This window comes from Schistocerca cancellata, chromosome 6 (genome assembly GCF_023864275.1).
Source record: "Schistocerca cancellata isolate TAMUIC-IGC-003103 chromosome 6, iqSchCanc2.1, whole genome shotgun sequence".
NCBI classification, from domain to species: Eukaryota; Metazoa; Arthropoda; class Insecta; order Orthoptera; family Acrididae; genus Schistocerca; species Schistocerca cancellata.
Window position 1 is genome coordinate 607,571,945 of NC_064631.1, and position 18,401 is coordinate 607,590,345.

Genomic DNA, 18,401 nt, shown 5'->3' on the forward strand with positions numbered 1-18,401 from the left:
TACTTAAGAAATTTCGATTTTCACATCATGATCACTACTTACAGTGAACAAATATAATTAGATGATATTTGATACCATGCAGTTTCATTTGTACAGCTTTATACAGAGCAGCACAAATGACTCCAGTCCATCAGGTCACTGACTAGGTGCAGACTGGTGTTCTTACCACATGTAGTCTTGCTGCAATACCTTCACTGATGTTGCCAGTTCCCTCACAGGGAAGTGAGGGGCACTTCACCATTGGTAGTGGTTTAGAAATCTAATGGTTCTCTCAGATTATTTTGTGAGTTTAAGGTACTTATTTCACAAATGGTCATGAACACCATCCAAACCTTCACTGTGAGAACACGCACACATTTGCAGACTTAAAACAGTTTTTAGAGTTAAACACATTGAAACTTCCTGCCAGATTGGCCTTGAACTCGGGATCTTTGCCTTTCACGGGCAAGTGCTCAGTCAACTGAGATAGCTAAGCACTACTCACAGCACTACTCACAGCCTGTCCTCACAGCTTTACTTACACCAGTACCTTATCTCTTACCATCCACACTTCACGGAAGTTCTACTGCAAAACTTGCAAGACTAGCCTCCTGAAAGAAAGGATACTGCAGAGATATGGCTTAGCCACAGACTGGGGGATGTTTCCAGAATGAAATACACTGTTTGGACTTTACTTACATTGGTGACTCCCATTTGGCATTTCAAGCACCCGTACACTTTTCCAACAATATCTTTAACAATTACTATACAAGACTCAGGCATGTTGCAACTATGTGTATGATACTATAATGGACACTGATAAATGTGCAGATCTGCATAATTTATAACAACTTCTCACCATGCTGTAGAACACAGGGTCAAAATGTAACCTAAAGTGCCAGTATTTCAGTAGCCTAAAGTGCCAGTTTTTCAGAAGTCTGTTGAATATCTAGCAAAAACGAATCTCATCAACATATCAGGTGGTTCAATGAATGCCCATTCCAAATGATCTAATTTTTTCATGTAACTGATCATATGCCTTAACTGGCTCAGTTAGTCTACAGTCCTCTTAACCCAACAACACAGCCCAACAAAGCCACAGTCAAACAACTGCAGTGGTGTGTCCTGTTCCCATCTTCTTATGATTATTGTATTCTTTGTAAACCTGTGAGCCTTTATGCCAATGCTGACATGTCGTCTCAGCTTCCAGCAGGGGCCGACTGATTGACCAACAAAATACCATCTGCTTTACAACAGAAACAAAGGGCACCATATTCTGGAAAAATTTCACCTCACTGCATTACTGGTCATGGCCAAACCAACCAAAGATGTTACATTTCTTAAGATTATTCAATGGACACAAGGGATATGATCTCACCAGCTTCATACCCACACCCATCCAGCAGGACAAGGTCACTTCACACTTTAGTATTGTCTCTAGGTACAAGACAGTGTTGTTCTATTAGCCACAGAGCACAAGTCCCACAGAGTTGTCATACCACCCAGCCTCTTTCCTTACTTCACACTATGCAGTGGAGAGTCACATGCAAGATTTCCTTGGCCAAATGCAAAATGTACTGGCCATGACTGACACCATTGTTGAAGATATGGCATTCTCCAGTACAAGTTGTGCCACTCACCAAGCATAACTTCCAAGAGTGTTCTCTCTGTGGCCACAGCCCTCCAGTCCATGTGACCATTTTCATGCAGATTTTGCCATCCCCTTTATGAAAACCACGTGGCATATGTCTGTAGACACCTACTCTATGTTCCCCTATGAACATTAAATCGCATCTACCACAGACACGATAGCGACAACAATGACTTCAATCCTTGCCACAGAAGACTTGCCATTAGCCTCATTTCAGATAATGGTTCTCAGTTCACTTCTGCTGCCTTTGTTGATTCCTTTGGCCTGCACAGCATCCCCGTCTGCTGAGGGCACCAGTCCATCCACAGTCAAAGGTTGAACTGGAGAGGATGGTAATAACATTCAAGGATGAAATGAAGAGAACTCTCCAGCCACTGTCTATCCCCAGCAGACCTTCTCCACAACTGAACACCATAGACCCTCCTACATGTACTGCAGCTCCAGGATCACAACAGATGCACTCCAGCAGGTCACTGGTTCCCTGACAGGTGCTCTGATGCAAGCTCAGACGTTCAGACAGCACCCAGGATGGATGCCTCCACAGTCACTTGATGCCATAGGACCATCCACTAATTGGACAGACTTCCACAATGACACCTTCACCTCCCCTGGTACAATGGATCAGGGTACCCATCAGATATAGAGATGATGAAATGTGTATCATCAGCTGCATCTGTTACACGCCTTACCCCACACTGAGTCTGGCACAAAATGGGCTACTGCTGGCCCTCTGTGGTATTTCACAGATGTAGGAATGTACAGAGTGAAGACAGCATGTTTCAGGTCACGCCCCAGGCAACACATCAGTCAATTTAACCTTACTGTGAGTGGTACACAGTGCAGTGGATAAGATCTATTCATCATTTCTCTAAGTGAAAACATCTAGCTTATCTGTGGTAAGTGCCAGCTGCTGCAAGTGACTGACGGTTCTATCACAACCTTCAAAACTGATGCAACTACTCACATTGTCAGCTAATATTTGGATTAAAACCACTGCTCACCGTACCGGACTTTCTATTGACCATAACGGTATAGTAGATGGACATGTTACTTTATGAAAATTATCTGTGGCTGTTGCATTCTCAAAATAAGTATCTCCCACCTACTATCCTCAGTGACAACATTTATGGCCTCTGGGTAGAAGTGCGCAGTAGACAGCAGTGCAACGAGCCAATAAGCACTGTCAGTCAGTTTCCGCATTCTGTACTGTGTAAACTTACATCGTATTTGAGCTTTTTATGCATTTTACATGTGCAAAGCTACAACTGACTGATATCTGTGGTATTCTGTATGTTTTGAGTTTTCTCACAATGGCTAAAACACCTACTAGGTGCCAAATGCTTCACAAACAGGCAATGGACCCTATTTTTAAAGTGTACTCATGCTTCAAATGTGAAGCAGATTCAGGCAAGCTGGTCTGTGATGTTGCCAAGGTGCAGAAACAAAATTCAGTTGCTCTCTATTAACTTTCAACTGAGCAGTCAATGAGCATTCACTGTGAGCTGCGAAGCCAAACACTGTAAGGCTGTCACCAACTATAACATTGCCATTTGAATAGTGAATCAATACCAAACTTTTATGAGTGACACCTTTCTCCCAGATGAATAACTGCCAGTTTTTATAGCAATTTGTTTTTTCCTGTGTACTTTAATTCTCAAAATGACCTTTTTCTTTGTCATCAGTCTTCTGATGGGTGTGATGTGCCCTGCCACAAATTCCTCGTCTGTGCAACCTACGTCCTAAATTATTTGCTGGATGTATTCCAATCCCTATCTTCTTCTACAGTTTTTACCTTCTACAGCTCCCTCTAGTAGCATAGAAGTTAACCCTGATGTCTTAACAGATATCCTACCATCCTGTCCCTTCTTGTCAGTGATTTCCATATATTCCTTTCCTTCCTGACTATCCTCAGAACCACCACAGTCCTTACCTTATCAGACCACCTAATTTTCAACATTTTTCTGCAACACCACATATGAAATGCTTTAATTCTCTTCATTTCTGGTTTTCTCATAGTCCATGTTTCACTTCCATATAATACTGTGCTACAAATATACACTCTCAGAAATTTCTTCCTCAAATTAAGGCTTATGTTTGATTCTAACAGACTTCTCTTGGCCAGGGATGCCCTTTTTGCCAGTGCTAGTCTGCATTTTATGTCCTCCTTGCTCTGTCCATCACTCGTTACTTTGCTGCCTAGGTAGTACAAATCATTAACTTCATCTACTTCGTCATCAACAATCTTGATGTTAAGTTTATTGCTGTTCTCATTTCTGCTATGTCTCCTTACTTTTGTCTTTCTTCAATTTACTCTCAATCCATATTCTGTGCTCTTATACTGATCATTCTATTCAGCAGATCCCATAAATCTTCCTCACTTTCACTCAGGATAGCAATGTCATCAGTGAATCTTTTCATTGATATTCTTTCACCTCGAATTTTAACTCCACTCTTGAACCTCTCTTTTATTTCCATCGTTGCTTCTTTGATGTATAGATTGAATAGTAGGGACAAGAAACTACATCACTGTCTCACACCCTTTCGTTCTTTTGGTTTACACATCTAGTCCCGGAGGACCAAATCGTGGAGGAAATCTCCAAGGCCATGGAACATGTCAGTACATGAAATTACAACCTAAAAGTAATAACTGATCAAATAAAATGTGTATGAACCCAAAAAACGACAAGCCATAAGTTTATGTAAATGCAATCAACAATTTAACACGGGAACCAGCTTAATTTTTCAAGGAACTCCTCGACAATAGAAGGAGTGACCCTTGAGGAAATGCTTCAGTTTCGATTTGAAAGTGTGTGGACTACTGCTAAGATTTTTTAATTCTTGCAGTAGCTTATTGAAAGTGGATGCAGCAGTATACTGCACACCTTTCTGCACATTAGTCAAGGTAGTGTGACTCAAATGCAGATTGGGTTTCTGCCTAGTATTAACTGAGTGAAAGCTGCTAATTCTTGGAGATAAGCTGATACTGATAACCACAAATGACAGTAAAGAATAAATTTATTGAGAGGCCAATGTCAGAATACCCAGACTAATGAAAAGGGGTCGACAAGAAATCTGCGGATTTATACCACCTATTGCCCGAACCACCCATTTCTGAGCCAAAGATATCCTTTGAAAATGGGAAGAGTTAACCCAAAAGGTAATATCACATGTTATAAGTGAATGAAAATAAGCAAAGTAGACTACTTTTCATGTCAAACTATCACTTACTTCAGATACCGTTCGAATAGTAAATGGCAGCATTAAGTCTTTGAACAAGATTCTTAACATGGGCTTTCCTCGACAGTGTACTATCTATCTGAATACTTAGAAATTTGAACTGCTCAGTTTCACTAATTATATGCCCATTCTGTGAAATTAAAATGTTGAGTTTTGTTGAATTTTGTGTTGGAAACTGTAAAAACCAACTGTGATTTAGTGTTAGTTTATTTTCTACAAGCTATGAACTTAATGTCAAGAATTGCACTATTTGAAACAGACAATGTTGTGCACAACACCCTTTATTATCAAGCTAGTGTCATCAGCAAACAGAAATATTTTAGAATCACCTGTAATACTAGAGGGTATATCACTTAAATAAATAAGGAACAGGAGTGGCCCCAGTGCTGATCCCTGGGTTACCCCCATTTAACCGTGCCCCACTCAGACCCCATACTCATAGCCATACATAGCCATATTCAACACTGTGAATAATGATCTTTTGCTGTCTGTTGATAAAGTAAGAGGTGAATCAATTGCAAGCTACTCCCTGTAATCCACAATGGTCCAATTTCTGGAGCAATATTTTGTGATCAACACAATCAAACGCCTTAGTTAAATCAAAAAAGATGCCTAGTGTTTGAAACCTTTCATTTAATCCATCCAGCACCTCACAGAGAGAAGAGAACATAGCCTACAACCACTACTAAAACCAAACTGTACATTTTATCGGCGGGAGTAATGTGGGACCTAAGATGCTGCACTAAGAATCAGCGTGGTCTTGAGGCTGTCTGTTGCACACGGCCGAGATGGCTGATACAGTGTGGCTCATAAGTAGAGTGTGTGAGCGTGTACATTTGATAGCAAATTATGTGAAATAAAATGATCAATCATCCTGGCATTTACAGTCTTTTCAATAACTTTAGCAAACACTAATGGCATACAAATAGGTCTAAAATTGCCTACATTATCCTTCCGTCCTTTTTATAAAGCAGCTTTCCTGCTGAGTACTTTAATCGTTCAGTGAACTGACCATTCTTAAAGGAAAAATTACAAGTATGGTGAAGTACAGGGCTAACATGTGCAGCTCAGTACTTTAATATCCTGCTAGACACTCCATCATATCCATGAGAGTCCTTAGTCTTAAGTGATTTAATTATTGACTCAATCTCCCCCTTGTCCGTATCACTGAGGCATATTTCAGGCATCAGTCTCAGAAAGGCATTTTCCAAGACAGTTATATGAGTCCCTGAAGAAACTTAAGTTTTTATTTAATTCACCAGCAATGCCCAGAAAGTGTGTGTTAAATACTGGACATATAACCACCGACGTTGTGTTGCTGACCAGACACTTCCTTCACAACTGACCTCATGGTTTTAATTTTATCCTGTGAATTAGCTATTCTATTTGCGTACCACATACTTTTCGCCTTCTTAATAAAATTTAAGCACCTTACAATACTGTTTGTAATGGGCTTCTGTAGCTCAATTGTGACTACTTCTAACATTTTGATATAATCCCCATTTTGTTCTACGTGACATCCTTTTCCCACTAGTCAGCCACCAGGGCTGCCTTTTACTGTTAGTACCCTGTTTAGAGCATTCTAATAGAAAGCAACTTTCAAAGAATACGAGAAATGCATTAAGAAAAGCATTATATATGTCATCTATGTTATCGGCTCTATAAACATCCTGCCACTCTTGTTACTTAATGAGGTTTAAAAAACTCTCTATTGCCATTGGATTAGCTTTTCTACATAGTTTGTAACTATATGTAACATTCGTTTGAGTATAAAAACCTTTTAGTGTAAAGATTGGTGCATCATGGTCCAACATCCTTTTCCTTGAAAAATTTCATACACGATTAATATTGAAGTCATTGTGTATAACTAATTTTTGGTACTTCCTATAAGGTGAACCAAGAACACTCCGTAACTTGAGCAGGAATGGTCTAAAGTCAGAGTTAGGGGACCTATAAATAACAATAATTAGAAGTTTAGTTTCACTAAATTCAACTGCTCCTGCACAACATTCAAATACTTGCTCACTGCTGTGCCGTTATACGTCTATGGAGTCAAATGGAATACTGTTTTTTATGTACATGGCCACTCCTCCATTTTGCAAAGAACTCCTTGAAAAACAGCCAGCTAATCTGTATCCTGGTAAAGGAAGTCTCTGAACTTTCAAAATATTTAAATGGTGCTCTGATATACCAATAATGCCAGAGTCAACATCTATAAGCAGTTCACTAACTTCATCTCCAATAACTCTTATGTTTTGATGAAACACGCTTATTCCTTTACTACTTGGATACCTGACCACCTTTGAAGGCAATTCCTTTGTTAGAGGGACTTCCTTTAAGCAGAAATACCTATCACCTGATTTCACTTTAAAACAGGTGCAGCACTAACACCAACTACAACAGGAATTTTCCCCAAGAGTGATCCGACCGACACTCACTACACCGTCAACTATAAGCTTTGTCAACCTCCCCTTCCCATACCTATTGTGAGGTGCAGGTCATGCCATGTCTCCCACTCTTACTGTTCCTCTTGGCTCTTGTACATATTGTACATTACCCATCTTCCTCTACAGCTTACACTCATTTTTCTCAGAATTTCAAATATCTTGCACCATTTGACATCATCTAACGCTTTTTCCAGATCAACAAATCCTCTGAATGTGTCCCGATTTTTCCTTTAGTCTTGCTTCCATTATCAACAACAGCATCAGAACTGCCTCTCTGGTGCCTATACATTTCTTTATGTCACACTGATTGTCGTCTAATACATCCTCAATTTTCTTTTCCATTCTTCTGTACATTATTCTTGTTTGCAGCTTGAACACATGAGCTATTAAGCTGAATCTGTGATAATTCTCATACTTGTTGGCTCTTGCAATCTTCAGAATTGTATGAATGATGTTTTTCCAAAAGGCAGATGGTATATCGCCAGTCTGATACATCCTACATACCAACGTAAATAGTAATTTTGTTGCCACATCCCCCAATGATTTTAGACATTGTGATGGAATTTCTCTACTGCCTTATTTGATTTTAAGTCATCCAAAGCTCTTTTAAACATCTGATTCTAATACTGCACCCCCTATCTCTTATATATTGACTCCTGTTTCTTCATCCATCAAGCCATCAGACAATGCATCCCCCTCAGAGAGGCCACAATGTACTCTTTCCACCTATCCGCTCTCCCCTCTGCATTTAACAGTGGAATGCCCACTGCACTCTTTAATGTTACCATACTTGCTTTTAATTTCACTTTAGTACCCAAACAGACAGCTTTTGTTATTAATTACTACATGTTGCTATCAATTTGTTTCTTCATTTTATGAAATTGTAACTAAAGCCAGTCTTGTCACAAGAAAGTATTTTCTGATTTTAGTTTTGCTTACTTTTATTTTTCTACCCTTGCCTACATAAAAAAAAATTACACAGGAAATATGCGAACAATGAGATGCTTGGTATAACTACTCCATGATAAATTATTTATAAAAAAATTGAATACTTACCAATAATAACAAAAAATCTGTAACGTTTTCTGCGTAATGTTCGAGATGCCTTTGGCAAGATAATAGTGCTTGAAGGTTCATGTTCTGGTGCTACTGTGTCTCGCCTTTGAGAATTTAATCTCTTACAAATTATGTATACTGACAACGAGCATGATAGCATTAAAATATCTGGTCCAAGTATACGAATTCCATTACTAATACTCAGATCATTCAGACGCACCAATCCTACATGACGAAGAATCTTCTCCAGCATGCCACCTACAGCAACAAATATGTAACACATGTTATACACATATAAGTTGGGTTACTGTTTAAGAATCAACTTTACACATATTGCACAACTTAACAACAGCATACCGTTATAGCCTGGGCATCATATACAGCTGTATTTTCATACATTAAAATCTCAAAAACAATGCTCTCACTACACCTCATGAAGGTCATCAGGACAGTTGAGCACAGTAAGTGAAATAACTGACTTGACTGGACACCCAAAACCATACAATCAACTGGCTAAAACAAGGCATCAAAATATCACAGTCTAGCACAACATATTCATATGCTGACTTATTCTGTCCCAAGAAAGCCTAAATGAAGAACATTCTTCAAGGGTACGAAATAAGTTATGTTAACAGTCACAGCCAGGAGCAGCCGCTGCATACAGCTTCCATATAGTACACTAACAACACACTATGGCTAGTAGTAATCTACTCACACTGCTTGTTGATCAGACTGACTGCCGCCCATCATGTGTTAGGAAACATACATACAAATCTATTTTCATACTAAACAACTTTTAACTTCCTCAGTATGCAGGCACTGACATGGTTCTTAAAAATTAGTACACAAACATAATTTTTTATTATGAAGTAGTTGATAAACAGTAAATGATGTAATGTAAGAAGAAGGGTAGTGACGTTTATCAAAATAGCTGTTTTTCTGCTGACATGTATGGTAATGGAAAGTTGTGGGTGAAATACAATATGTGATCAAAAGTATCCAGACACCCCCAAAAACAAATGTTTTTCATATTAGGTGTATTGTGCTGCCACCTACTGCCAGGTACTCCATATCAGTGACCTCAGTAGTCATTAGACATCACAAGAGAGCAGAATGGGACAGTCAGCAGAACTCACGGACTTCAAACGTGGTCAGGTGATTTTTTTGTCACTTGTGTCACATGTCTGTACGTGAGATTTCCACACTTCTAAACATCTCTAGATCCACTGTTTCCACTGCGAAAGTAAAGTGGAAATGTGAAGGGACACGTACAGCACAAAAGCGTACAGGCTGACCTCATCTGTTGACTGACAGAGACCGTTGACAGTTGAAGAGGGTTGTAATGTGTAATAGGCAGACATCTATCCAGGCCATCACACAGGAATTCCGAATTGCATAAGGATCCACTGCATGTACTATGAGAGTTAGGCGGGAGGTGAGAAAACTAGTTTTTCATGGTCAAGCGGCTGCTCATGAGCCACACATCACACCAGTAAATGCAAAATGATGCCTCGCTTGATGTAAGAGTGTAAACATTTTATGACTCAACATTGGAAAAACGTTTTGTGGAGTCACAAATCACCGTACACAATGTGGCGATCCGATGGCAGGGTGTGGGTATGGCGAATGCTCAGTCAACGTCATCTATCAGCGTGTGTAGTGTCAACAGTAAAATTCGGAGGTGGTGGCGTTATGGTGTTGTCGTGTTTTTCACGGAGGGGCTTGTACCCCTTGCTTTTTTGCATGACACTATCACAACACAGGCCTACATTGATGTTTTAAGCACCTTCTTCTTTCCCACTATTTAAGAGCAATTCAAGGATGACAACTGCATCTTTCAACACGATCGAGCACCTGTTCATCATGCACGGCGCTATGGCGGAGTGGTTACATGATAATAACATCCCTGTAATGGACTGGCCTGCACAGAGTCCTGACCTGAATCCTATAAAACGCCTTTGGGATGTTTTGGAACACCGACTTCATGCCAGGCCTCACCATCCGACATCAATACCTCTCTTCAGTGCAGCACTCCTTGAAGAATGGGCTGCCATTCCCCAAGAAATATTCCAGCACCCGAATGAACATATGCCTGCAAGAATGGAAGCTGTCATCAAGGCTAAGGGTGGGGGAGGGGGGGGGGGGGAACACCATACTAAATTCCAGCGTTACCAATGAATGGAGGGTGCCACGAACTTGTAAGTCATTTTCAGCCACGTGTCCAAATGCTTTTGATCACATAGTGTACAAGCATAGGAAGGAAACAATTTATATAGCTTCGGTGGTGGGCAATCAACAGTTGCATAAACAAGACCAAAATCACAGCTTAGCTTAACATTTGATCATTGTCAAAGGTACATGCATGAATGCACCAGCGCCCGCATGCCCCATGTGTACTCTAAGGCTGTGCTGTAAGGATAGTTGCAAGAGAAGCCAATATAGAGTGCAAGGGTAGTGGACCTGATCCAAATAGCATTGGTTGTGAATAATGGTGGTGAAGCAGTCATTGAAGTCTAGGGTCTTCTGAAACTAGTTGGTCAACTTTGCTCTCGGCCTCAGTTTGACATTGGAAATTCATTCAGACCGACACTTGGTTGGTGGTCATGTCAACAAATCTGGAACAACTGATGGTTATACAAAGTCAGCAAAATTGCTGCTGTTACTTGTCATGTGATAGCACAGTACAAAATTATAACAAGCTTTTTTTAAATCATGACTACAAACATCAATAAAGACACATCTAATAATCTCATGGTTGATGGTAGGTTAGTACTTTAAAAGGCAGATATACTGGAACACACATTTGAAAATGCAAGGGTTTCTCTAGGAAAGATAATTTTCATGCACTAATTGCAATGCCTCCAGGAAATATTCCACAAGTAAACAAGGAATAAAAATGTCCAAAATATGGTATGTTGGTACACATATCAGCTGTTTCCAGTGGTTTGTCACCAATGGGGTAAGTGAACAGTAGCGGGCCTCTTTGACTACTTATGTGTAATACATTTTACATTTATTCAGGTTTATGGTAACAATCATTGATTCTTTGCACATCTTCCTGCATTTAACCACAGTCTTCTGATGTTGTAACCTTCCTACAGACAGCAGTATTAGCCACAAATAGCCTCACATAGCCTCCAATGTTATCCACTATGTCATTAATATAAAATCTGTAAATAGCAGTGGCCCTATAACACTCCATTGAGATACTCCTGAAACTACATTTGATGATTTTGTTCCATTAGGAATTAAGTGTTGATTCTATCTGCAAGGAAGTCCTGTACTCAGTCACAAATCCACTACTCAGTTCAGCTATATTTTAATCACTAAATGACTCTGTGGAACTATATGTAAAGTCCTCTGGAAATCAAGGAACATGGCATCAACCTGAGCACTTCGCCTATGGCACTCAGGATCTCATGGATGAAAAGGGCAATATCACTGCTTGCAGAGCCCATGTTGATTTTTATAGAGGACATTTTCATTCTCCATGATTCCCATAATGGATGAGCATAAAAATGTAGTGTAATTCTACAACAGATTGACATCTGTGATATACGCCTATAATTATGTGTGTGCACTCGACAGCCTTTCTCGAAAATGAGAATGCCCTTCACTTCTACTCAATCGCTAGCTACCCTTCATTGCTCCAGTAACCTTAAATAAAATACTGCTACAAAGGAAGAAAATCCTTTCATATAACCTCTATTAACCTCACAGGTATCCCATCTGATTAAGTTGCCTTTCCATTGTCGAGCAGTTTAGGTGATTTTCTATTCTGTGATCACTGATCTCATCACCTGCCATTTTGGCATTCCTGTTATGATGGAAAGGAGGAACCATATTATGATTTCCATAGTAAATCAATTCTGGAAGATCAAATTCAGTATTTCAGTCTTCTCCCAGTCGTAATCTGTTTTGGTGCCAGTATGGTCAATGAGTGAGTGAGTGAGTGAGTGAGTGAGTGAGTAGATAATTTCAATCCACTTATTAGCTTTACCTAAGACTAAAACTCTTTACGATTTTTAATCATATTGTTTGGATAAAGTGTAAGTGAGGTCTGTGCTGCTGGATGTATTGCTCTATAAATATTTAACAAGGGACCTTAAATGTTAGAAACGGAGAAAAGAGTTGTCACATTCATCAGGAATTGTCATAATTTCAGAACATTGACATTCGTACATTTGCCTGGAGCAGCATACAGAAGCATGTGCAGCAGCAGTAGAATTTCATGATATATCCTTCGTAACAGTAAGTTCCCACCGAGAGCCTGCAAGTAATTTTAACCTTTTCATAAATCACGTTTAAGCTCTATTGGCCTATGTACCACAATAAAAGAATGGTTGTGGTAATATTAATGTACTTTTTTTTAAAACTGTTCCAGTTACAATTTAATCTAGTCAAGAACATTATCATTCAACATCTTACTGTAAACTTTCCAACTGGAGTGGTCAATTGCTCACAAATAGCCATTGATTATATCTTTATTGAAAAGTCTAGCGAACAAAATTATATTACAAAACCAGCAGTTCAATGGGCTCTCATACCAAGACTTGCAGTTCTTTTTGTTAAATGTCGATGCTTGCCAGGCTATAAGACCTTCTAGATCTCAGTTTCAGAGGATAGTCAGTAGGACAAAAATTGATATTTTAGAAAACTCTTCAAAGACAGGAACTGGAGTGGTATACACAAAGCTCATGGCATGAATGAGAAGTGCAACACTTTGTTGACAAAGTCCTTACTTCATTTGTTTACTGTTTTCCCTCAAAACTAACCCAAATACAACCAAAGTTTTTGAAGAAGTCATGTCACTCAAGGACAATGGTGTCTTGCAAGATAAAAAGGAAAATTTTGTATTGGTCACAAAGAGTTCAGATGTTGATGCTGTGGCTCGTTACAGGACATGGTGAAAAATATTAAAGATAGTAATATGGACAGCAAAGCAAATGCATTATGAGAAAAAGGTAGTCATGTCAGATAGCAAAATAAAGACACTATGGTGCTCAGTGAAGGAGGAGACTGGTAGAACCTGAGATGAAGAGGAATAGATAGCATTAACAGTAAATGATACATTGGTAATAGATGTGTACAGTGTTGCAAAACTTTTTAAAAAGCATTTCATAAATGGTACTGAAAAGATGGAATTGCCAAATGCAGCAGATGCTGCCATGGAACATTTCAGATCAGGCACTACAAATAACTTCAGTAATATGAACATAATCCACCCTACACCAGTAGAAGTAATGTCCACCATAATAATCTTTTAAATCAATACTTGTGGCTCTCATAAAAATTAAAGAAGTTAATTAATGGGTGTGCTTCTGATTTTAGTAACATGTTAAGTTATTTTTGTAACCAATCATTTGTCAGTGGAACATCTCCTGACACAGAAATGTGCTGAAGTGAAGTCTTTGTTTCAGGAAGGAGCAACACCATCAAATTTCTGTCCAGTTTCACTTGATAGGTTAATGAAATTTCATGGACATTAAGTAAATGATTCCTAGCCAATTCTTTGTCACTGAACTTTGACAGAGGCACACTACATGCAGTTTAGAGCTTACAAGTGATTTTCCACTAGTATATACCTAAAGTATGAAGCAAACAGTTAGAAGAAGTTGACAGTGTTAAATTATTATGATTACAGCTTGATAAGAAATTCAACAGAAAGGAGCATTTCACAGAAATGCTGAACCACCTGAGCAATTCTATGTTTGCAGTGCATGAGTTGTCAGACATCAGTGATATGAAAATAAAAATAACTAACACATTTTGCTTACTTTTATTCCATAATGCCATATGGGATCACTTTTTGGGGAAACAGATCAAAACACTCAAAAGTTCTCCGAGCCCAGATGTGTAATATGAAATATTTGTGGTGTGGACTCAAGAACGTCCTGCAGATCCTTGTTCAAGGAACGAGGAATACTAATGGTTAAACAACAGCTGACTTCATAGAAATAGTACGAGAAGTAAGATTAAGCTCCTCAAAGATCTGAAATCACTTACATTTGTCCAGAAAGGTGTACATTAGCAAGGAACACACATTTTCAATATCTTGCCAGCAACCATAATAAGTTTAACTACTCATAAATTTCAGTTTAAGAGGAGTATAAAGGATTTATTTGTGGCCTAATATTTCTACTCCACTGATGAATTTCTTAGCAGGGCCAATTAATGTGTATATGTCATCACTAATATAAAATAACATGAGTAATATGTAAAATCTGACATGTATGAATTCCGTGCAGTTATTCGATTAATGTAAATCACTGTTGTGAAAAGGTTTTTCGGTACTGTAAATGTTTATTGTGTGTTGTTCTTTTCTGACATGTTTCACATCCTCAGGGATGACCTCAATATGAATCTACTGGAATGAAAATTACATCTAATTTAATTTAATCTTAACCAAAACTGTTCCACATTTGTGTGTTTCACTTTACTCCACTGCCAAGAAGAGTTTACAGATAATGCTGTTCCATGCATATTTTGCATTCTTCCATTCCCACCTGAGTTATGGGATAGTATACAGGGCAGTTCCATAGGCTCAAAATCAGTGTTTAAATGGCAAAAGAAAGCTGTAAGGTGCATTGCAGGACTTGGCCCATATGCATAATGTCGAGATTATTTTAAGAAACTAAATATAATGATAGAGCCTAACCTGCATATTTACAAATGCATTGTCTTTGTTAAAGAGAATCTAAGTAAAGGTGACGTAAGGAGGACAGTTCATGACCGTAACACATGACCATGTACCACACGCTAGGCTTGCAAAGATTCATAGCAGTTACAAATATCTTGGTCCTGTCTACTTCAACAAATTACCTGAAAATGCCAACACAACGGCAGTAAATAAATTTAAAACTACTCTTTCGAAACGGATGAAAGTATAGAAATTTACTCTGCTCAAGAGTTCCTTGAGTGTGTGTCAAATGACCACATTTCTTATGAGAATAAACAATAAATTAACTACAAACTTTACAGATGTCACACTGTGTACTATTTAATTACTGCTTCATATACTTATTGTTAATTATTTGTTTGATTACTCAGTATCTTTGTCATTCACTTAACTATGTAGTTAACTTATCTTGTAATTGCTAGGAAACTTTTTGTTGTTATTGGCATTTGTTTAAATATGTAATGTATCTATCTTGAATTATTTTCTTGTAGTTCATGACATATGCCCAAGTTTATATTATTATTACTACCCCTATCATCATCATCATCATCATCATCATCATCATCATCATCGTGTTAACTTTGACAACACTGACTGCATGTAAATATTCTCAGAAGTAAAATAAAACATTTGTAATTTGTTTGATCCAAATTACAAAAATAAGATTCTGCTCACCAAGTGGTGGCAGAACACACACATAAGATACAGTTGTAATTGGCAAGCTTTCAGAGCCAGTGGCTCCTTCTTCAGACAGAAGGGTTGAAGGAGAAGGAAGAGGGGTGAAGGAAAGGGACTGGGAAGGTCTAGGAAAAGGGGCAGATTTTGGGGAAGTCAGACTGAACGGCGGGTCAGGGGAGACTTACCGTATGGGATGAGAAGGAAAGATTGATTGTTGCATCTCTCAGGTTTTTAAAACTCGTTCGATGCAGTCCTCCACAGTCAGTCTTCCTTCTCATCCCGTACAGTAAGTCTCCCCTGCCCTCCGGTTCTGGGTGACTTTCCCGAAATCTACCCCTTTTCCTAGATGTTCCCAGTGCTTTTCCTTCACCCCTCTTCCTTCTCCTTCAATCCTTCTGTCTGAAGAAGAAACCACTGGCTCTGAAATCTTGTCAATTACAACAGTCTTTTATGTATGTGTTCTTCCACCACTTGGTAAGTAGATTATTTTATCTATCTAATTAAATAATTTTGCCAATAACTGATCGTTTTTGTTGTTAAAAATAAGATTCTGATAATTATTGAGAAAAGTCGTGCAGGTACTCACAATTTTCCAGAAAATATCCATATGGGGGCATTGATAAAAGCACAAGTTGGAAGGCTAAATGTGCTAAACACGTTATTACACTGCAAAATATGACTACTTGTAAATATACTCCAGTTGCACCTGGAAAAAGACAAAACAATTACTACACCAAATTAAAACAGAATATGTAATTTATGGAATTCTTCAACAGTATTAATTCATATTATCAGTATACACATTTTTCAGCATTACTGTTATATGTGCTGTGCATCAAATTATTAATTTGCAACATTTCAACAATGATAGAGGAGCAAAAAATTAATATGACACAAATCTGGCAGACATGTAGCACAGCAAAAAGGGGAACATTCAAACATGCTGATCATCTGCTATGTCCTGATTCAAAGATTATTTTGGAACTTTCTTCTGGGCATGGTACAGTAAACTCAAAATGGTCAGAGGTCTCAAATGATCACAGCAGCTTCCACAACATGAGCAACTATTCTGTAGGTTCTGTCCATGCGTCATGCACCAAGGGTGCTTCGTACTTCACTAAAGAGAAATCTCAAAGTATTAGCTAGGGAGATTGTGGAGAACAAAGAATTAGGCCAGTATTAAAACACACAACTTTAGTGGAAAATACGATTCATGAAGTACCATAGACAACCCAATGTATGACCGTTAAACATTATATTTAAGTATTATATTTCTCTGGCTGCTGGCAGCGCATTTTACAGCAGTTCTGGTAAAACTTTGTGTAGAAAGTCAAGATAATATGGTCTATAGCATGTGTTTGGTGGAAGATAAAATCCCAAATATCTCTCACAACGCCAACCTACAGATGAGAGGACTTCAAAAAGTAAAGTAAGCATTACTGTGGCAAGAAAGCAACTCTTACTGAACACAGATATACAACACTATTCTTCAACATAGTCACAAAGCCTCTGTAAACTGTCAGAATGTTCTACGAATTGTTCAATTCCTCAACAACATTAAATGATAGAAACCCAATTCTTGGTTACAGGGCCACTTGAGAACTACTGCGTGAACATCATCATCATTGGAAAATCTCTCTTCTCAAACATGTTTTTTCAGCTTGCCAAAAAGATGAAAATCGCACGGTGCAAGATTTGGAATTGCCAATCGGCTTCATCCATGTCTGTGCAGCCTCGATCAAATTACTCGCACCACTTGACTATGGCTGGACGTGACACTGCATTTGTTGCATATACCTGCAGAATTCCATAGTGAATCTCTGTGCAATCCAGATGTTTTACCCAAAAGAATTGAACTGTCCCACACACTCAACTTTAGGGACTGTTTTCAGTTGTCACATGATTTCAGTCATACAATGTTAAGCACCTGTTGTCTGTTCCGCAGCAGAACTGTCTCTGCATGACACCCATAACACGGATTCTCTCCTGGACAATGCATCACCCTTGTTGTGCAATGGTCTTAGTGTGAAACAACATGTATAACTTACTTTCTGGAGTCGTTAAGTTCCTAACCAATAACACACCCTAAACCAGAGCTAGGGTGGGAAAGGGGCACTTCAAGTAAGTTCCATGGTAAACCATGAAAAATAGTTTTGGGATTCCCCAAAAAATCGGTCTAGGTACACTTGCTACCATCCAATATCCTTTACGTATTTTGGCTTTCTTCGAACTGACACTGAGTCAACATGCCAGCAAATGAGTTCAGTTTGAGAAGACTTATTTCCTAGAGGAAGGGAGGAGGGAGTGTGAGCACTTGCCCTCCAATGTTCTTTGCTGGGAACACATCCTTGAAATAATCCTTAGATTTGAAACCTGGTGCAATCGTCATATGATAACTGATGCCATCAAATATACCATGAAACTGCTTAGTGAAGTCCTCCATCTGAAACATTATAAATGGGGAGCAACTGGAACATGCCAGCTATACAAAGCAATGTGTGTAATCACATACGAAACTATATATCTATCAAATGATCAGTAGTCAGAAACATACATTTTGAAACTTACATGGCAAAATGAAAAGTGATGAATGGAAAGGAGGAGAAAAGAAAAGGCCATACATGAGGTATAGATGTCATATAATGAAAACCATATCCAAAATTCCGGATTACGG

General features: G+C 38.7%; 1 protein-coding gene across 1 annotated transcript in view; it reads right to left on the reverse strand.

Moving 5' to 3' along the window:
* Positions 1–18,401, reverse strand: part of LOC126088449 (piezo-type mechanosensitive ion channel component) — a 724,612-nt gene that overhangs the window by 485,507 nt on the left and 220,704 nt on the right. Inside the window, exons 4-5 of the mRNA XM_049906591.1 lie at positions 16,314–16,433; positions 8,371–8,628 (exon numbers count right to left, since the gene is read on the reverse strand). Coding sequence (XP_049762548.1) covers positions 8,371–8,628; positions 16,314–16,433 — 378 coding nt within the window. The remainder of the gene's footprint in view (positions 1–8,370; positions 8,629–16,313; positions 16,434–18,401) is intronic.